Genomic DNA, 22,150 nt, shown 5'->3' with positions numbered 1-22,150 from the left:
CCCTTCTGCAATGCCTCACACCAACCTTACAAACCCAGTGAGCCCCACAGACTAAGGAAAAGGCAAGTGATGACAATGACGGCCCCTTCCTATTACCAGTCCTAATGTCCCTCCTAGCCAAGGGCATGTGCCCGTGCTAAGAACCACAGCCTGATACAGTGCACCAAGACAAGGAGACCAGGGCTCTGCCATTAATCTGCTATGTGACACTCGACAGGTCCATTTTCACCTCGGGGCCTTACTTTCCCCTTTTAATTAGAGGAGAGGGGTTGATACAGTTAGCGTTTTCTAAGCCACTGTGCCTCTAGATCACAACACAAGGAATGCCATGCAGCATATTCAGTCAAAGCCAAAGCAGGGCTGGTCTGGGCCTTTTGTATGTCAGCATGCACAGTGTCCTCAAAGGTGGCAATTTTCTAGGCTTAACTGCAAGGTGACCCCTTTGACCCCAAGATACCTGGGGTCACCCTTGGCACCCTAAGTGACATGCTGTGGCCTCACACACACACATGGGGGTTGGTCAGTAAATATTTGTGGAGTAAATGCTGGTTCCAGAACACGGAGACAAAACACCGGTGGAGAAAAAAGGTGGTGGATGGTTCGCAGAAGGTCTTCCCAACGAACCAGGGGGATGTGTCCCAGTTCCTCAGAAGGGAACTCACCACAGGCGGCTCCGTGGGGCTAGAGAAACAGCCCTGATTCCTCCCCCACATCTGGCTGGTCAGCTCTGGGTAGCAGAGGTCAGCACACAGGGCCACTGGTGTGGCCATGTCGACCACATACACAGGGGGCCAGTGGCGGGAGGAGACGAGCAGATCCACGTGGTCGAGGGCACTCTCGCCCCGCACGAGATACTTGGAGCCGCACACCACCTGGTGGGGAGATGGAGTACAGCACAGGGTGAAGAAGCCAACCTGCAGACAGACCGAGTCAGGTCCACTCGCTTCCTCCCGGGAAGATGGACAATCAGGTTTTATGACTGAGGTCACGCCATCCTGCCAGAGCCCATGACATTCTGCTTCCCTCCTACTTCTGTCCCTAAATGAAGTCACCAGCTCACTGCAGCCTGGGAGAAGAGCTGGGAGCATCCGAGCCTCAAATGAGGCTGAGATCCCCCCATCCCCACCCACCAAGGCATCACCTCCAAACCCCACCCTCCACATCACCCCACCAAACACCATCTAGTCCAGTGGTTCCCAGGCTGCATGGCACCAGCAGCTAAGAGGAAGTTCCTGGGTCCCACTCCAAATCTACAGAATTAGCCACTGAAGGTGGAGTCTAAGCATCTGTATTTTGAGCAGACCCTGATGGTGCTGTCCAGATGAGAACCCCAGATGAAGGTAGAGCCTTCATCAGATCCCCCAAATACCACTCCACTGCTGGGCAGCTGTGTGTCCACTGGAGAATTCTGCCTCTACCTCCCTGCCTTCACACCTACCAGTCCTGGCTATCGCCTCCAGGTAATACCACTGGCCCACCACAGCCCCGAGATCTATAGCTCTCACGTCCCTGTGCTGTCAAGTGCTTCTCCTGAGATGAACCCCAGTCACATGAACACAAGGCTCTGAGCAGGCTCTGACCTGCCAGGGGCTGTTAAAGGAGTCGATGACCTGACTCTCTTCCGACAGCTAGTCGCCCTGCCCACTCAGTAAAAGGGAGGCTCTGCAAAGCCGTCTTCCCCATTTAGCACTGTTCAGGGGGTTTTCTACCCTGGCATCTTCTTGGATTGGGACGACTGTGTCACACAGGGCACAACCTTCCCAGTGCTATCCTGGCGCCTACCCTGTGCATGCTCTCTACGGGCCTAAGGAGTGATCTTCTTAGAACCCAAATCAGACCGTTTCCCATTCAAACCATCCAACGGGCCCCTCTCATCACTCTCAGAAGAAAACCCAAACTGTTACTCTTGCCTACAAAGCTCTACATGAACTGGCTTCCGGGGACCCCTCCCCGCTCAGGACATAGTGGTCACATCCCTTCCCAAGCTTACGTGGGGCTCTCAGCCTCCTCTGGCTGCCCCACAGACAGCAGGTCCCTCTCCGCTACTTTGTATCTCTGGTCCTTGTCTAGTTCCTGCAGAGCTGGTGCCACAAGCCAAGGTGACTTTATTTCTCAATATGAGGTCACCGAGGGAGGAATGACATCTTCGTTGCTCACCTTTGTACCCTCAACAGCTGACGCAGGGGCCAGCACACAGTAGGGTGCCTAATACTCACTGGTGATGACCCATAAGGAGCTATTCCACAGCTGCCCAGTGACCTAAGTGCCAGCTCCAGGATGAGCTGGATCAATCAGATCCACATGAACAAATTCACCCTGAGTTCCTCCTCGTTATCCTCTTACCTGATGGGGGCACATCTTGTAGATTTTACCCCCTGTGAGATGAGGTGGGGGCTGTTGAGCTCTGGCTCCATTCTGCACAGATTCGTAGAGGGCCAACAAGGAGAAGCAGAGCTGGTCCTAGAGCACAAGGACCAGATTAAACACAGCAGTGAATGCTGAGCGACCAGGCTTGGTACACAGCACCAAGTGCTCACTTCAAATGCTCACTCAAAGCAAATGAATAAACTGTTAAGGCCAGATTGGGCCTTGGAGCCTCACGAGCCCAATGTCCTTTAGGTACATATGGGGATGCTGAGGCCCTGTAAGGACCAGGTCACAGACAGAGCCAGCCAGAATGATCAAGCTGCCAGACTCTGAGGCCTGGGTTCTCTCTATTTTTTTTTTACAGGGCTGGGCAAGTGTCAAAGAGGAGCCAACATTTGAGTCTGAACTTGAAGCATTAGATTTTCAAGAGCACATTAGTATGAAGGGAAGTACATAATGTATGGATTAAATACACACATCCCTCCACCTCCTTCTCTATGGATGCCGTGATGCTTGTTTTCTAAGAGCCTGGATAGGTGATAACTAGACACTGCACACTTCATGAGGTTGGTATTTTGGTTATTTCCACTTTGCAAACGAGGCTCAGATGTGTAAGGCAGCTTATCCAAGGCCACACACAGTTAGCAGGAGAGCCTGGATTCCTGAACCTGGGTCTGGACCCACTACCTCAACAGAGGAACTGCCTGGATGGGAAGGCCTCGCGTGCATGTAACAATCTGGCTGCTGGCTATCTCCCAGGCCTCTCTGCCCACCAGCACCCTGTGTCCAACGCAAGTGCCCAGTCGTGGGTATTCATATCCCTGCCCAGAAAAATGGCCCACCAGTCTGCTCCCAAAGTCCCTACCCCCAGCACTGCCCCGAGACTCACCCTGGAGTCTTCTGCCCCGAAGGGGATGCCACACTGCCTCAGCAGGCAGTGCAGCTCCTCCTTGCTGTAGGAGCCGATCTCCTCAAGCTTGCAGGCGCCCTCCTGGAGCAGCCGTACCAAGGCACCGCCATTGCCTGCGAGAGACGTCGTGTTAATGGGAGGGCGCTACTGCCAGCCACCTGAGGTCCTGCGGAGTCCCTCATGCATGAGGATGGGAACAAGGGGGCCTGGTCCACAGTCGAGCAGGCTGTGCCCCGAGCACTGCCCTGGGGGCTGGGAGAGGTGGACTCAAGGCAGGTCTTAAGCTTCTACAGATATCCGAAGTCTCTGAGAGCCAGCTTTCTGCCTTCGAACATCTAGAGGAGATACCCTGCAGAGCGCCCATGCAAAGAACCGTGAAATGGGTCAGCTTTTAACCTTTTAAGTTTTTCCGGAACCATGATCTCAGATTCTTAACACAACTGCAGCAACATGAGGAACAGTAATAGCTCTCATTTTAAAAATGCTCTTTATACACTAGGTTCCTGAACCTGATCAACAGAACTGTGCAGGGGCCTTACTTATAAAATCAATTTAGCAGGTCATATCCAGGATTTTAAAAATGAAATAGAATAGAAAATCAAGTATGTTGCACTTGGTAAGGGAAAGTACTGTTTTATGAAAGTTGTTTTAGTTACAGAGATACACAGACGTGTTACTTATATGACCAGCACGCTGAGTCACGATGTAGAACCTATTGCTTACTCTGAGTTGCAGTTAAAAAAAAGCACGCCGTCACTCTAACTGTATTAGCTCACTTAATCTTCACAACAACCTAGGTGGTGGGTAGCAATGTCATGCCCTCTTTGTAAATGAAGCAACAGAGGCTCGGGGCAATGAAGGGATTTGGTGGAGGTCACATGGTCACTGAGGGGTATAGCTGGGAATCAAACCCAAGTTGTCAGAAACCGATGCCCTCAAAAGAGCTAGCCCAGGGCTTCTCAATGTGTAAGCACAGAGCATCTAAAAAACCATCTGAAAGACCTGTTTAGAAGGCAGACTCCCTGTCTCCCCCTATATCTCTCAGTGAGAATCTTTGGGGTTGGAGCCCTATCATCAGCATTTTTCAGAGGGTTCCCACTATTCAGTGTAGTGCATCCCAGAAGGCTGACAGTGGGCTATGTGGGTCAGTCCTATACAATGTGGCTGGTAGCTCTTCAAAACTCTGCACATGACTTTAATCTCCAGGGGATTTTGTCACAGGTTGTCATTATCTTTCCAGAAAGAGCCCTCCAGGTGGGCCTGGCCCCCTCTCAACCATACATGCTGTCTTGCCATGGACAATGTTCCAGACGCGATGGGACCCTTCCCTGACCCCAGCTACCAGGTGGCCTTACCAGGTACTGGCTGCACATCCAGGTTTTTGTCTTTCTCAGTGTTGACGACCACAGCTCCTCTCATGAGTGGTGGGAAGAAGGGGGCAATAACAGAGGCATCAAACTTGGTGATAGGGATGCTGGTGGGAAAGGCCACCTGCTCAATCACTTCTGTCTCCATCGTGGCCCAAAAGTCCTCCACATTTACCTCACTAGAGGCCAAGAAGTCAGGCCAGGTGAACTAAAAGGTCAGGACAAAAAAGGTCAAACTGTAGGAGCCACAGAACATCAGCAACACAACAGCCTACCTTCTCCATACAGGCTGAGCAGGGGGAAGGAGTCAGACAGCCACACACTGCCGGGACACCCCCGAATCTAACATCTTAGTGCCAAACTGTTCCTTGGCCTCATTCCTTTCTCCCACACCATAGCACTCCCCAAGACCTAAGTCCCTTTTGCGTCTATGCCTTTATTCATGTCCTCTTCCCTGCCTCGCCAGGAGAGGGCAGCTACCACTGCCTGTCATGTGCCAGACACTGACTAATTAACTACTACTATACAAGCCTGAGGGTGCCTGAGGTGAGAGCACTGGAGCGAGGGGAAGTCTGAACGAGAATGTGAACAAAGATCTAGTTCCAAAGCCCAAGCCCTTAATCCCTATGCCTGGCTGGCAGGAATCATCAGAATAAAACTTAGTGGCACTCCACCCACTTGCAAGGCCCTGTTGATCCTTCACCTCCTCCCAAAGGTCCTCCCAGACCATGCTAGCACACGGCTATCTCCTCTACGTGCAGCATGTACTTACCTACTCTAGACATCTAGCACTGTGCTACTCAATTTTTCTTCTTGTAAGCCCTCTTATGCAGCCCTCAAAGGGAGACCCTGATCCTATTACCTCATCAGAATCATTTGCGTTACTCAGCAATGCTGATATCCGGGCTGCACCTCAATCTGTATGAACTAAACCCCTAAGGCTGCATTTTTAAAAGATTCCCTAGGTGAGTGGTTCTCGAAGCGTGGACCAGTGGCATGAGCACCACCTGGGAACTTGTTAGAAATGCAAATGCTCAGCCCACTCCAGACCCACTGAATCAGAAACCCTGGGGGTGAGGCCCAGCAAGCCTCTCACACTAAAGTTTGCAAATCATTGCCCAATGTATTTTTTATGCCCACAAAGTCTAAGAACTATTGCTCCACATAGAGATGGTCTCTTATCAGTCCAGAGAGTCCTCCTCTACCAGTCCCCGAGGGGAGGGGCCAACACTACAATCTCCTCGTGGACGTTTGTTTTGTTCAATACCTTTCTATTTCACTGACTTTAGAACACCCCCAGCCTGCTCTCCTCGAACGCACTACCCAACTCTGCACTCCACACACAAAAGGGAGAAAACAAAGTCCTGGTCTCTAGAAAGAAACACCCAGAAACAAAGAAGAGAAGAGACACGCATACAGAAAGTGAAGGGAATGCTACTCCATTCTGTGAGGAGCGAGCCTTGATCAGAACAAGGAGGGTGCCAGGCAGGACTAGGATATGTGAGTTTTTGCAGGGAGGCGGGCTTCTGTCTATTCTAGAGAGCAAAAAGCCAAAAAGCCTGTGACCAGATGTGTTTAAAAAACCAGAGCCCAGGGGCTTCCCTTGTGGTGCAGTGGTTGAGAGTCTGCCTGCCGATGCAGGGAATATGGGTTCGTGCCCCGGTCCGGGAAGATCCCACATGCCGTGGAGCGGCTGGGCCCGTGAGCCATGGCCGCTGAGCCTGCGCGTCCAGAGCCTGTGCTCCACAACGGGAGAGGCCACAACAGTGAGAGGCCCACGTACCGCAAAAAAAAAATAACACCAGAGCTCAGGGTCCCAGGAGGTACTGGTGAGCATGGTGCTGCTTATGAGTTCAGATTCTGGAGTCAGGGAGCCAGACCAAGGTCAAATCCCAGCTCCACCCCTTCCTGACTGGATGAGCTTGGGCAAGCCCCCTTCATCTACAAAAATATCACAGGTTTGAGAAGGCAGCCAGAAAGTAATGCACTGAGTACAGAGTAAGAACTTGGTATATGTAATAAAATGCTCAATAAATCATAGCTGCACTACTATTAATATTTCCATTAGACAAGCAGATTTGAATGAGTCTAGAAACAGCCTCTTTGTGAGATAACACACAAAAGCAAATTTTTTTTACAGTTCATTTTACCTACAGGGAACACTTAGAAGGCTCCAGTAGCATTATGCTTGTTTTCATATATCTCATTATACACCACCACCCTCATAATAGAACTATCTGATCAGCGTATGTACTTATTTTTTTAATTGGGAAGAGAAAGAGGAATATGCATTAAATCCCTAATATGCTCAGCTGGCCGTGTCAAAATACACCAGAACTTTTCTCCAGAGGTCCTGTACCACTCCCGGTGGCAAACAAGTGAGCTGCAGGTCCAGTGCTTAAGAGTAACTGTGGTAGAGTTCAGACATGGAAAAGCTTGCACCCACCGTGACTGCTAGCATGCTCACGGGGCACTCCACACCTATGCAGGCAGACCAGACCTCTCAGCATGATGATGGGAAAGAGTTCACCTATAGAATTTTTGAAAAATTCCCTGTACCAGGTTAAATAATTTCCCCAATTAGTCTTAGTTTGTGAAGAGTTTTATCATAATGGGCGCCGAATTTAAAAAAAAGTCTTTTTTAGACATCCAGTGAAATAATCATATGGGTTTTCTCCTTTAAACTGTCAAGTACTGAATTACATCAGTATATTTTCTAATGTTGAAACAATCTTACCTTCCTGGGATAAGCTTAGTCATGATTTTATTTTACTCACTGTTAGATTTGTTCTGCAATTATCTTATTCAGAACTCTGACATCTATATTCATGAGTACTATCAGCCCAAATTTTCATCTTGTATTAAATGTTTGGTTTTGCTTTCAGTTATATGGCCTTACACAATGACTTATATCCACTTTTGCTCTTCTTCTACGACTGGAATCTTATTTCTTGGATATTTGTTAGAATTAATGTATAAAGCCATCTGAGTTTGGTGTTATCTTTGTGTGAACATTTTTTAGTTAAGAACCTAAGTCAGATCAGTCCACTCTTCCTCAAAACCCTTCACTGGCTCTCCATCTCACTCAGTGGAAGTCCTTACAATGGCCCAGGCCATCCATAGCCTCTTGAACCTCACACATCCGACCACTCTATACCCTGCTCACAGACAGCCAGCCACATTGGCCACCTTTCTGTTCCTCAACCATGCCCAGCAAGCCCTCTTCAGATCCCATTCTTGCTGCTCCCTCTGCCTGGAATGTTCCTCCCACTGAAAACTACATGGGCTTCAGAAGGCTCTACTCAAATGCCCTTGTGTCAGACAGGACTTCCCCGACCACCCTCTATAAATAAAGCAGGAGCCCCTTCTTCCCACAATACTGGTCTCTTCCTTACCCTGCCTTACTGTTATTATGTTACTTTAAATTAATGTATTACATATAATATATATTAATAGTATTTTAATATAATATACACAATTATTAATGTTTGTCTCCTGTCTCCCCGAATCAGAAAGTGAGCTCCATGAGCTCAAAAACTCCGTGGGTTTAACTGCCATTTCCCAAATGCCTAAAAAGTGCACCTGTAGTTCATGTTTAATAAATCTGTTGAATAAGTAACAAGTGCCTCCATTTCCATCTGGTCTGCCTTAGATGAAAACCTGGGAAGTGGCAAGAAAAAGCTACTCACCTCACCCAGGAAAGAACTACAGCCATCTGCTCCTGGAAACACCATGTAGGAAGGTGGCTGCCAAAGTGTGCAGACATTTCTAAAGGTCACCTGTGGTGACCACGAGGCACTTACCTCCACACTCTTCAGTGCCAGCACGTTTTCTTCACTCCTCTGGGCAACTTCCACTTTGGGGGCCACACCACAGATGCCACAGATCATGTCATTGTAGTCTCGGACAGTGAGGCACTCAAAAGCCCAATACCCATTGCACAGCAGCTCCTGCAGCTGGCTCAGCTCCTCTGCGGTAAGAGTCTTCTCTAGAAGGAGAGCAAGAGCTCTGAGAAGTTCACAGAAGAAGACCTGGAGGCCACAGGGGATGAGCAATGGCCAGCAAGAACAGCAATTCTGCAAGACTGCTTCTCTCCTAAGAACACCCAAGAGTACTAACCACCAAAGGGTCAAGAACCCTAGCCATTAGGTGTTCGGGTAGCAACTCAAAGGGCAATCCCAATGAGAGTTATAGCTGCCCTGTACTCAGCACCCACTAGGACCTAGATGCTATGCTGACAGCTTCGAATACATTCTCTCATTTAACTCTCACATCTTTATGAGCCAAGAGTATTGTTATCCTCACTGAATAACTGGAAAAACTGAGGCACAGAGAATAACGTACTCAAAACCACACTGCCACTAAGTGGTAGAGTGCAGACTCAGACACAAACCTGTCTGACCCTAGAACCCTTCCTCTACTCCATCTGACCTCAGAGCAGGGAAGGGGCATGGGGCCTGGATTCTGTAGGAAGGGAGGGGAAAAGCAAAAACAGAAAGAAATGAGGAAAGCAAAGGGGAAAATAACTTCTAATAATAAGGAGGGTGGTGCCCACCTTCATGTCTCAGCATGAGCCTTGGAAATGGGAGCAGACCTCCAGAAGCTGTGTATTCAGAATGAGTCTGCTTAGTATGTAGTAACGCCAAGTCTACCTATGACCAAAGGATGAGCTTCTATGAAGTCTGTTTAATACTGTGCTGAAGGTCTCTGGATACATGGAAAGACTCATGCTTTCCAAAGTTTGGCATTTGTAAAATTCAAGAGGAGGAGTGTGTTAGGAAGTCAAGAATGTCTTCTTTTCAAAATATCAGACTCTCCTCCAAGGTAATTATGTTAACGAAAGCCCATCACTGAAAATCCCCAGGGAGCTTAGAACTAACCTTGGGGAAACGGAGGAAGCCAACCTTTACCTGTCTGATCCTGCACTGACTTCAGAAGAGTGCTGATGGATACTCTGGGGTCCTCTCCCAGCTTGATCTGGTTTCGGATTGCAAAAAGCAAGTCCAGGCTCACTAGCAGCTTGTTTCCCACGTTAAAGAGACCTGCAGGTTAAAAAATGGCAACAGAGACATTCACTGTTAACAACATCCACAACAGCAAAAAACAGGAGACTAACTAAATGCCCACCAATGGGGGAACATTGAAAAATAAATTGTGGTACATCCATAAAATACAAAACTAGAGGTCACCTGCTAGTTGGTAACCTACAAGCAGCTGTGAAGGAAACTGTTTAATTGGATCCCATTGTACCCAGAGCACAGAGCAGCCTTTTCAGCATGCAGGGGCTGCTCAGAAACCTTGCCGAGAAGATGGCAGAAGAGAAGGACATGAGCTCATCTCTTCTTACGAAAACACCAAAATCACAACTAACTGCTGGAACAACCATCAACAAAAAAACCCACTGGAACCTACCCCAAAAAAGATATCGTACATCCAAAGAAAATGCAGAACCCACAACAAGATGGTAGGAGTGGAGCAATCACAATAAAATTAAATCCCACACCTGCCAAATGGGTGACCCACAAACTGGAAAATAATTATATCATAGAGGTTCTCCCACAGAAGTGAAAGTTCTGAGCCTCACGTTAGGTTCCCCAGCCTGGGGGTCTGGCAATGAGAGGAGGAGCTCCCAGAGCACCTGGCTTTGAAGGCCAGAGGGGACTGATTACAGGAATTCAACAGGACAGAGGGAAACAAACTCTAATCTCAGAGGGTGCACACAAGGTCTTGTGCGCACCAGGACCCAGGAGAAAAAGCGGTGACCTCATAAGACCCTGAGCCAGACCTACCTGCTGGTGTTAGAGGGTCTCCTGTGGAGGCAAGGTCGGCTGTGGCTCACTGCGGGGACAGACACTGGTGGCAGTAATTCTGGGGAGTGCTCATTGGCATGAACCCTCCTGGAGGCTGCCATTTTCTCACCAAAACCTGGCCCCACCCAACAACCTGCAGGATACAGGGCTGGGATGCCTCAGGACAAACCACCAACAGATCAGGAACACAGCCCCACCCATCAGCAGGCAGACTGCCTAAAATCTTCCTGAGCACACAGCTGCCTGCTAAACACACCCCTTGACACAGCCCTGCCCACCAGAGGGACAAGACCCAGCTAAACCAACCAATGTGCAGGAACCAGTCCCTCCGGCCAGGAAGCCTGAAAACTGGCCTCATCCACCAGGAGGCAACAGCAAAAGCAATTAGAACTACAACCCTGCAGTCTGTGGAATGGAAACCACACTCACAGAAAGTTAGACAAAATGAGACAGCAGAGGAATGTGTCCCAGAGGAAGGAACAAGATAAAACCCAGAACAACTAAGTGGAGTGGAGATGGGCAATCTACCCAAAAAAGAATTCAGAGTGATGATAGTAAAGTTGATCCAAGATCTCAGAAAAAGAATGGAGGCACAGGTGGAGAAGATACAAGAAATGTTTAACAAAGACCTAGAAGAACTAAAGAACAAACAAACAGAGATGAACAATATAATAACTGAAATGAAAAATACACTAGAAGGAATCTATAGGAGAATAAGCGAGGCAGAAGAATGGATAAGTGAGCTGGAAGACAGAATGGTGGAAATCACTGCTGCGGAACAGAATAAACAATAAAAAGAAATGAGGACAGTCTAAGAAACCTCTGGGACAACATTAAATGCACCAACATTTGCATTATAGTGGCCGCAGAAGGAGAAGAGAGAGAGAAAGAACCCGAGAAAATATCTGAAGAGACATAGCTGAAAACGTCCCTAACATGAGAAAGGAAACAGTCACCCAAGTCCAGGAAGCAGAGAGTGCCATACAGGATAAACCCAAGGAGGAACATGCCGAGACACATAGTAACCAAACTGACAAAAATTAAAGGCAAAGAGAAAATATTTAAAGCAACAAATAAAATACAAGGGAATTGTCCTAAGATTATTACCTGATTTTTCAGCAGAAACTCTGCAGGCCATGAGGGAATGGCACGATATATTTAAAGCGATGGAAGGGAAAAAACAACCAAGAATACTCTACCCAGCAAGGCTCTCATTCAGATTTGAGGGAGAAATCAAAAGCTTTACAGACAAGCAAAAGCTAAGAAAATTCAGTACTAACAGACCAGCTTTGTAACAAATGTTAAAGAACCTTCTCTAGGTGGAAAAGAAAAGACCAGAACTAGAAACAAGAAAATTACAAATGGGAAAGCTCTCTGGTAAGGGTAAACATACAGTAAAGGTGGGAAATAATCCACACACAAATGTGATATCAAAACAAGCAATCATGAGAAGTGTACAAATGCAGGATATTGGAAATGCATTTGAAATTAAAAGACCAGGAAGTTAAAACAATCTTGTTTATATATAGACTGCTATATCAAAACCACATGGTATCAGCAAACCAAAAGTATACAGCAGATACACACACAAAAAAGAAAAAAGGAATCCAAACATAACACTAAAGTTAGTCATCAAATCACAAGAAGAGAACAAAAGAGGAAGGGAAGAAAAAAGACCTACAAAAACAAATCTAAGACGATTAACAAAATGGCAATAAGAACACAGATATTGACAATTACCTTAAAAGTAAATGGATTAAATGTTCCAACCAACAGACACAGGCTCACTGAATGGATACAAAAACAAGACCCGTATATATGCTGTCTACAATAGACACACTTCAGTTCTAGGGACACATAACAGACTGAAAGTGAGGGGATGGAAAAAGGTATTCTATGCAAATGGAAATCAAAAGAAAGCTGGAGTACCAATACTCATATCAGACAAAATAGACTTTAAAATAAAGACTATTACAAGAGACAAAGATGGACACTACATAATGATCAAGGGATCAATCCAAAAAGAAGATATAAGAATTGTAAATATATATGCACCCAACATAGAAGCACCTCAATATATAAGGCGAATGCTAACAGCTGTAAAAGGAGAAATCGATGTAACACAATGTAATAGTGGGGACTTTAACACCCCACTTACATCAATGGACAGATCATCCAGATGGAAAATCAATAAGGAAACACAGGCCTTAAATGACACATTAGACCAGATGGACTTAATTGATATTCATAGAGCACTCCATCCAAAAGTAGCAAAATACACATTCTTTTCAAGTACACATGGAACATTCTCCAGGATTGATCACATGCTGGGTGACAAAGCAAGCCTCAGTAAATTTAAGAAAACTGAAATCATATCAAGCATCTTTTCCAACCACAATGCTATGATTAGAAATCGATCGCAAGAAAAAAAACTAAAAAAACACAAACATATAGAGGCTAAACAATATGCTACTAAACAACCAATGGATCACTGAAGTAATCAAAGAGGAAATCAAAAAATACCTAGAGACAAACACAAATGAAAGCATGATGATCCAAAACCTATGGGACACAGAAAAAACAGTTCTAAGAGGGAAGTTTATAGCAATACAATCTTACCTCAGGAAACAAGAAAAATAAACAAGCTAACCTTACATACCTAAAGCAACTAGAGAAAGAATAACAATCAAAACCCAAAGTTAGTAAAAGGAAGGAAATCATAAAGATTAGAGCAGAAATAAATGAAATAGAGACAAAGAAAACAACAGAAAAGAACAATGAAACTAAAAACTTGCTCTTTGAGAAGATAAACAAAACTGATAAACCTTTAGCCAGATGCATCAAGAAAAAAAGGGAGAGGGCTCAAGACAATAAAATTAGAAATGAAAAAGGAGAAGTTACAACTCACACCAAGAAACACAAAGGATCATAAGAGACTACTACAAGCAACTATATTCCAATAAAATGGATAACTTAGAAGAAATGGACAAATACTTAGAAAGGTACAATCTCCCAAGACTAAACCAGGAAGAAATAGAAAATATGAACAGACCACTCACAAGTACTGACATTGAAACTATGATTTAAAAACTCCCAACAAAGTCCAGGACCACATGGCTTCACAGGCAAATTCTATCAAACATTTAGAGACGAGTTAACACCTATCCTTCTGAAACTATTCCAAAACATTGCAGAGGAAGGAACACTCCCAAACTCATTCTGAGGCCACCATCACCCTGATACCAAAACCAAAGATACCACAGAACAAAAAAACAAAAAGCAAACAAAAAAAACCACAGGCCAATATCACTGATGAACACAGATGCATAAATCCTCAACAAAATACTGGGTTGGCCTAAAAGTTCCTTCAGTTTTTAAGAAAAAATAAAAGACACAGTTTTCATTTTCACCAAGAACTTTCTTGAACAATATATTCAGTCTTTCATTCCACTACCTTCTGCCATTTTTCAGGCAACTTCATAATTCCATCCTTCCAAAACTTTTTACCTTTTTGAGCAAAGAACTGTTCCAGGTACCTTTTACAGTCTTCCAGGAAATTGAAATTTTTTCCATTAAGAGAATTTTGTAAAGACCTAAATCAATGGAAATCCGAAGGTGCAATGTCTGGTGAATACAGTGGATGAATGAGAACTTCCCAGCCAAGCTCTAACATTTTCTGCCTGGTCATCAAACATGTGGTCATGCATTATCCTGATGGAAGATTATGCGTTTTCTGTTGACTAATTCCGGACACTTTTTGTCGATGATGCTTTCAGTTGGTCTAACTGGAGCAGTACTTGTTTGAATTAATCGTTTGGTTTTCAGGAAGGAGCTAATAGAGGACTCCCTTTCAATCCCACCATACACACGTCACCTTCTTTGGATGAAGACTGGCTTTTGGTGGTATTGGTGGTGGTTGCCCCATGATCTCTTTCGTTCCACATTATCGTACAGTATCCAGTTTTCATTGCCTGTCACAATTTGTTTTAAAAACTGGAACGTTTTTACTGTTTAAATAGAGAACTGCATGTGGAAATACGGTCAAGAAGGTGTTTTTTGCTTAGCTTATGTGGAACCCAAACATCAAAGTGATTAACATAACCAAGCTGGTACAAATGATTTTCAATGCTTGATTTGGATATTTTGAGTATGTTGGCTATCTCCCACATGGTATAACGTTGACTGTTCACAATTAATGTCTCAATTTGATCTCTATCAACTTCAACTGGTCTACCAGACCATGGAGCATCATCCAGCGAGAAATCTAGCACAAAACTTCGCAAACCACTTCTGACACATTTGATCAGTCACAGCACCTTCTTCATGCACTGCACAAATTTTTTGTGTTTCAGTTGCGTTTTTACCTTTCTTGAAATAATAAAGCATAATACGCCAAAAATGTTGTTTTTCTTCCATCTTCAATATTAAAATGTCTACGCAAAAATTCAACAATCCTGATAAGTTTTTGTTTAAATGAACGCTAATATGACAGCTGTTGCGATACAATCTAACGAAATTGTTTTGAATGAAGTTAAAGACAACTAAGGGCTACTAGAGCCATCTTACGGAAAAACACAAATGAGCATTTTGGCCAACCCAATACTAGCAAACTGACTTCAACAAAAGGATCATACACCATGATTAAGGGGGATTTATTTATCCCTGGGATGCAAGGATTTCTCAATATCCGCAAATCAACCAGTGTGATACACAACATTAACAAACTAAAGAATAAAAACCATATGATCATCTCAATAGATGCAAAAAAAAAAGCTTTTGACAAAATTCAACATCTATTTATGATAAAAACTCTCCAGAAAGTGGGCCTAGAGGGAACATACCTCAACATAATAAAGGCCATATATGACAAACCTACAGCTAACATACTCAACAGTGAAAAACTGAAAACATTTCCTCTAAGATCAGGAACAAAACAAGGAGGTCCACTCTTGTCACTTTTAGTCAACAAAGTTTTGGAAGTTCTAGCCATGGCAATCAGAGAAGAGAAAGAAATAAAAGCAATCCAAATTGGAAATGAAGTAAACCTGTCATTGTTTGGAGATGACATGATATTATATATAGAAAATCCTAAAGATGCTACCAGGAAACTACTAGAGCTCATCGATGAATTCAGTTAAGTTTCAGGATACAAAATTAATACACAGAAATCTCTTGTATTCCTATATACTAACAACAAAAGATCAGAAAGAGAAATTAAAGAAACAATCCCATTTACCATCACATCAAAAAGAACAAAATGTCTAGGAATAAACCTACTTAAGGAGGCAAAGGACCTTTACTCTGAAAACTATAAGACACTGTCAAAAGAAATCGAAGGTGACACAAAAGATAGAAAGATATACCATGTTCTTAGATGGGAAGAATCAATACTGTCAAAATAACTATATTACCCAAGGCAATCTACAGATTCAATATGCAATCCTTATCAAATTACCAGCAGCACTTTTTACAGAACCAGAACAAAAGATTTTTAAATTTGCATGGAGACACAAAATACTCCGAACAGAGAGTTAATCACAAGGGAACCCCCATAAGGCTACCAGCTGATTTCTCTACAGAAATATTGCAGGCCAGAAGGGAGTGGCAAAATATATTCAGTCTTGAAAGGGAAAAATTTGCAACCTAGAATACTCTACCCAGCAAGATTATCATTTAGAATAGGAGGAGAAATAAAGAATTTCTCAGACAAGCAAAAACTAGAAGAATACAGCGATACTAAACCTACCCTAAAAGAAATATTGAAAGGTCTTCTCTAAATAAAAAAGCAAGAAGATATAGGAAAAAGGAAATCACAGTTGGAAAGTAAATCACTTAAATAAGCCAATATACAGATAAAAAAGAAATAATATCTATTTGTGAAAGTGACGATAAACACAAGGAACAGTGAAAGGATAAGCATAAAGATGTAAAAGGGACATCAAAATCATAAAATCTGGGGGACAAGAGTAAAAAAATTTAGATTCTTTTTTTTAAGAATGTGTTTGACCCTATATGTCTACAGCAAGTGGATAAAAGGGGTTAACGTACTTGAAAAAGAGGGTAACCACGAATCAAGAACATACAATAGATTCACAAAAAAAAACAAAAAGAACACAAGCATAAAATAAAAGGAAATCATCAAATGACAAAAAAGTAAAACAAAAAGAAAGGAACAAAAAAGAAAAATAGAGCCAGGAGGAAAACAAGGTTTAAAATGGCAATAAATACATATTTATCAATAATTACCTTAAATGTCAATGAATTAACTGTTCCAATCAAAAGACAGAGTGGCAGACTGGACTGAAAAACAAGAGCCTACAATATGCTACCTATGAGACCCACTTTAGGGCAAAGGACACACATAGATTGAAAGTGAGGAGATGGAAAAAGATATTTCATGCAAATGGAAATGACAAGAAAGCAGGGGTCGCAATACTCATTATCACACAAAATAGACTTTAAAACAAAGGCCATAAAAAAGATAAAGAAGGACATTATATAACGATAAAGGGATCAATACAAGAGGATATTACACTCATTAACATATATGCACCCTGTATAGGAGCACCTAAATACATAGAATATTAATAGACATAAAGGGAGAAATTGATAGAACTAGGATAATAGTAGGAGCCTTTAACACCCCACTCATATTAATGGACAGATCTTCTAGACAGAAAATCAGTAAGGCAACAGATTCAAAATGATACAACAGAACAGTTAGACTTGATTATTTTAGGACATTACATCCAAAAAACCCAGAATACACATTCTTTTCAAGTGTACATGGAACATTCTCTAGGATTGACCACATACTAGGGCACAAAACTAATGAACAAATTTAAGAGTATAGAAATTATTGCAAGCATCTTCTCTGACAACAATGGCATGAAAGTAGAAATTAGCCACAGGAAAAGAAATGAGAAAAAAACAATTACATGAAGACTAAACTACATGTTACTAAAAAACCAATGGGTCAATGAGGAAATCAAAAAGGAACTTTAGGGCTTCCCTGGTGGCGCAGCGGTTGAGAGTCCGCCTGCCAATGCAGAGGACACGGGTTCGTACCCTGATCCAGGAAGATCCCACATGCTGCGGAGCGGCTGGGCCCGTGAGCCATGGCCACTGAGCCTGCGCGTCCGGAGCCTGTGCCCCGCAACGGCAGAGGCCACAACAGTGAGAGGCCCGCATACCGCAAAAAAAAAAAAAAAAAACTTTAAAAATGCCTTGAGGCAAATGACAATGAAAACACAACCATACAAAATCTATGGGATGCAGCAAAAGCAGTTCTTAGAGGGAAGCTCACAGCTATACAAGCCTTCCTCAAAAAACAAGAAAAATCTCAAACAACCTAATCTACCACCTAAAAGACTTAGAAAAATAAGAACAAACAAAACCTAGTCAGCAGAAGGAAGGAAATAATAGAGATGAGAGAAGAAATAAAATAGAGATTAAAAAAAACAAATAAAACCAAGAGCTGGTTCTTTGAAAGGGTAATAAACAAAATGGACAAACCTCTGGCCATTCTCACCAAGATGAAAAGAGAACCCAAATAAAAAAAATAAGAAACGGAAAAGGAGAAATCTCAACTGATACCGCAGAAATACAAAAAAACCACAAAAGAATACTATGAACAATCATATACCAACAAATTCAACAACCAAGAAGAAATGGACAACTTTCTAGAAACATAGAGTCCACCAAAATTGAATCAAGAACAGATAATTTGAACAGATCAATCACTAGAACTGAAACAGAATATGTAATTTAAAAAACTATCTACAAACAAAAGTCCAGGGCCAGATGGCTTCACAGGCAAATTCTACCATACATACAAAGAAAAACTTTTACTGATCAAACTCTTCCAAAAGACTGAAGAGGAGGGAACACTCCCAAAGATATTCTATGAAGCCACCATCACCCTGATACCAAAACCAGACAAAGATACCACCAAAAAAGAAAACTACAGGCCAATATCTTTGATGAACATAGATGCAAAAATTCTTAACAAAACACTAGCAAACCAAATACAACACATAAAAAAGATCATACACCACAACCAAGTGGAATTCATCCCAAGTTACAAGGATGAACCAACATGTACAAAATCAATGTGCTATATACCACGTTAGCAAAAGAAAAGACAAAAACCACATGATCATCTCAATAGACACAGAAAAAGCATTTGACTAAATTCAACATCCATTCATGACAAAAACTCTTACCAAGATGGGTATAGAGGGAACATATCTCAACATAATAAAAGCTATTTATGACAAGCCTTCCCCCTAAAATCTGGAATAAGACAAGGATGTCCACTCTCATCACTTCTATTCAACATAGTACTGGAAGTCCTAGCTACAGCAATCAGACAAGAAAAAGAAATAAAAGGTAAACAAATTGGAAGGGAAGAGGTAAAACTGTCACTATATGCACATGACATGATGCTATACATAGAAAACGCTGAAGACTCCACACAGAAACTAATAGAACTGATAAATGAATTTAGCAAGGCAGCAGGATACAAGATTAACGTACAGAAAGAGACTGCATTTCTTTACAACAACAATGAAATAGCAGAAAGGGAACGTGAAAAAAAACAATACCTTTTAAAATCACACCCCTAAAAAACCCAAAAAACAAAAAACAAAACTTAGGAATAAACCTGACCAAGGAAGTGAATGACTTATACGCTGAGAATTAAAAAAACATTAATAAAGGAAACTGAAGATGATTCAAAGAAATGCAAAGATATCCCATGCTCTTGGACTGGAAGAATTAATATTGTTAAAATGGCAACTACCCAAAGCAATCTACAGATTTAATGCAATCTCTATCAAATTACCCAGGACATTTTTCACAGAACTATAACAAATAATCCTAAAATTTATATGGAATCACAAAAGACCCAGAATTGCTAAAACAATCCTGAGGAAAAGGAACAAATCAGGAGGCATAACCCTTCCAGACTTCAGACAACACTTCAAAGCTACAGTAATCAAAACATTGTGGTACTGGCACAAAAACAAACAGATCAACAGAACAGAATAGAGAGCCCAGAAATAAACCCACAACCCTATGGCCAATTAATCTTCAACAAAGGAAGCAAGAATATACAATGGGAAAAAGAAAGTCTCTTCATCAAGTGGTGCTGGGAAAGTTGGACAGCTGCCTGTAAATCAATGAAGTTAGAACACACCCTCACACCATGCACAAAAATAAACTCAAAATAGCTTAAAGACTTAAATATAAGACAAGACCCCATAAAATTCCTAGAAGAGATTGTAGACAAAACATTCTGATAGAAACTGTAGCAAAAAAAAAAAAAAAAAAGTACCAATGTTTTCTTAGGTCTCCCAAGGAAACAGAAAATAAACAAAATAAAAACAAAAACAAACAAATGGGACTCCGCCTGCCGATGCAGGGGACATGGGTTCGTGCCCCGGTCCGGGAGGATCCCACATGCCGTGGAGCAGCTGGGCCCGTGAGCCATGGCCACTGAGCCTGCGCGTCCGGAGCCTGTGCTCCGCAACGGGAGAGGCCACAACAGTGAGAGGCCCGCGCACCGCAAAAAATAAATAAATAAATAAACAAACAAATGGGACCTAATCAAACTTACAAGCTTTTGCACAGCAAAGGAAACCATAAACAAAATGAAAAGACAACTTATGGAATGGGAAAAAATATTTGCAAACAATGTAACCAACAAGGGCTTAATTTCCAAAATATACAAACAGTTCATACAACTCAACAACAACAACAACAAAAACCAAACAGCCAAATCAAAAAGTGGCTAGAAGACCTAAAAAGACATTTATCCAAAGAAGACATATAGATGGTCAATAGGCACAGGAAACGATGTTCAACATCACTAATTATTAGAGAAATGCAAATCAAAACTACAATGAGGTACCACCAACTCACACCAGTCAGAATGGCCATCATTAAAAAGTCTATACACAATAAATGCTGGAGAGGGTGTGGAGAAAAGGGAACCCTCCTTCACTGTTGGTGGGAATGCAAGTTAGTGCAGCCACTATGGAAAACAGTATGGAAAACTAAAAAGATATTACCATGTGATCCCACTCCTGGGCATATATCCAGAAAAAGACGTAGTTCAAAAGGATACATGTGGGCTTCCCTGGTGGCGCAGTGGTTCAGAGTCCACCTGCCGATGCAGGGGACACAGGTTTGTGCCCCAGTCCGGGAAGATCCCACATGCTGCGGAGCGGCTAGGCCCGTGAGCCATGGCCGCTGAGCCTACACGTCCAGAGCCTGTGCTCCGCAACGGGAGAGGCCACAACAGTGAGAGACCCGCATACCGCAAAAAAAAAGAAAAAAAAAAAAAGGATACATGTACCCCCATGTTCACTGTAGCACTACTCACAATAGCCAAGACATGGGAACAACCTAAATATCCATCGACAGATGAATGGATAAAGAAGATGTGGTGCATATATACAATGGAATACTACTCAGCCATAAAAAAAATAATGGCACATGCAGCAACATGAATGCAACTAAAGATTACCATACCAAGTGAAGTAAGTCCAAAAGAGAAAGACAAATACTGTACGATATCACTTATATGTGGAATCTAAAATAGGGCACAAATGAACCTATCTATGAAACAGAAACAGACTCAGACATAGAGAACAGATTTGTGTTGCCAAGGCGGAAGAGAGGTGGGGGAGGGATGGACTGGGAGTTTGGGGTTAGTACATATTACATATAGACTGGATTAGCAACAAGGTACTACTGTATAGCACAGGGAACTATATTCAATATCCTGGGATAAACCATAATGGAAAAGAATATTTAAAAAGGATGTATATATGTGTATAACTGAGTCACTCTGCTGTACAGCAGAAATTAACACAACATTGTAAATCAACTATACTTCAATAAAAAATAAATTTAAAAAAAGAAATGATATTTGTTTTTACCTATCAAATTGACAAAATTTTAAAAATTATAATACTAATCTACAAAAAGTTCCTAAAGTTAATAAGTGAGTTTTGCAAGGTCACTGAATAAAATCAATAGACAAAACCCAATTGTATTTCTATACTAGCACTGAACAGTTAGAAATTAAACCATGTCATTTAGTATAATCTAACAAAATATGTACAGGAACTATATGCTGAAGACAACAAAACACTGATGAGAAAAACAAAAGAAAACGTAATAAAATGGAGAGATAGACCATGTTCGTGGGTTGGAAGACGCAGTATCTTTAAGCATGTCAAACTTCCCCAAACCGATCTACAGATTTAACACAATCTTAATTAAAATTCTAGCAGGATTCTGTAGACACTAACAAGCTGATTCTAAAATTTATAGGGGAATGCAAGAAACTAAACAGTTAAAACAATTCAGGAAAAACAAGGTTGGAGGATTCACACTACCTGACTATAAGACTTACTACAAAGCTGCAGTAATCAAGACAACGTGCGGTATTTGCTAAAGGACAGACAGCATAAACCAGTAGAACAGGATGCAGAAATAGACCCACACATACATGATCAATCGATTTCCAATAAAGGAGCAAAGGCAATTCAAAGGAGAAAGGACTACTTTTCAACAAATGGTGGAAGAAATGGATGTCCAAATGGAAAAAAAACCCTTCAATCTGGGTGGGTGGGTTTGTTTGTTTGTTTGTTTGTTTGTTTAGCTAGCTAGCTAGCTAGTAATAT

General features: G+C 42.5%; 1 protein-coding gene across 8 annotated transcripts in view; it reads right to left on the bottom strand.

Moving 5' to 3' along the window:
- The window catches only part of HMGXB3 (HMG-box containing 3), a 61,397-nt gene that overhangs the window by 4,350 nt on the left and 34,897 nt on the right, over positions 1 to 22,150 (bottom strand). For all 8 annotated transcript variants that reach the window (XM_060093619.1, XM_060093620.1, XM_060093623.1 and 5 more), the window contains 6 exons: positions 9,555 to 9,686; positions 8,448 to 8,632; positions 4,633 to 4,852; positions 3,257 to 3,390; positions 2,344 to 2,460; positions 663 to 872 (listed from right to left, as the gene is read on the bottom strand). In XM_060093619.1, the coding sequence (XP_059949602.1) occupies positions 663 to 872; positions 2,344 to 2,460; positions 3,257 to 3,390; positions 4,633 to 4,852; positions 8,448 to 8,632; positions 9,555 to 9,686 (998 nt within the window). The remainder of the gene's footprint in view (positions 1 to 662; positions 873 to 2,343; positions 2,461 to 3,256; positions 3,391 to 4,632; positions 4,853 to 8,447; positions 8,633 to 9,554; positions 9,687 to 22,150) is intronic.

This window comes from Mesoplodon densirostris, chromosome 3, assembly GCF_025265405.1.
Source record: "Mesoplodon densirostris isolate mMesDen1 chromosome 3, mMesDen1 primary haplotype, whole genome shotgun sequence".
NCBI lineage: Eukaryota > Metazoa > Chordata > Mammalia > Artiodactyla > Ziphiidae > Mesoplodon > Mesoplodon densirostris.
The sequence above is the reverse complement of the archived record's forward strand: the minus strand, read 5'-3'. Positions and strand labels throughout refer to the sequence as shown.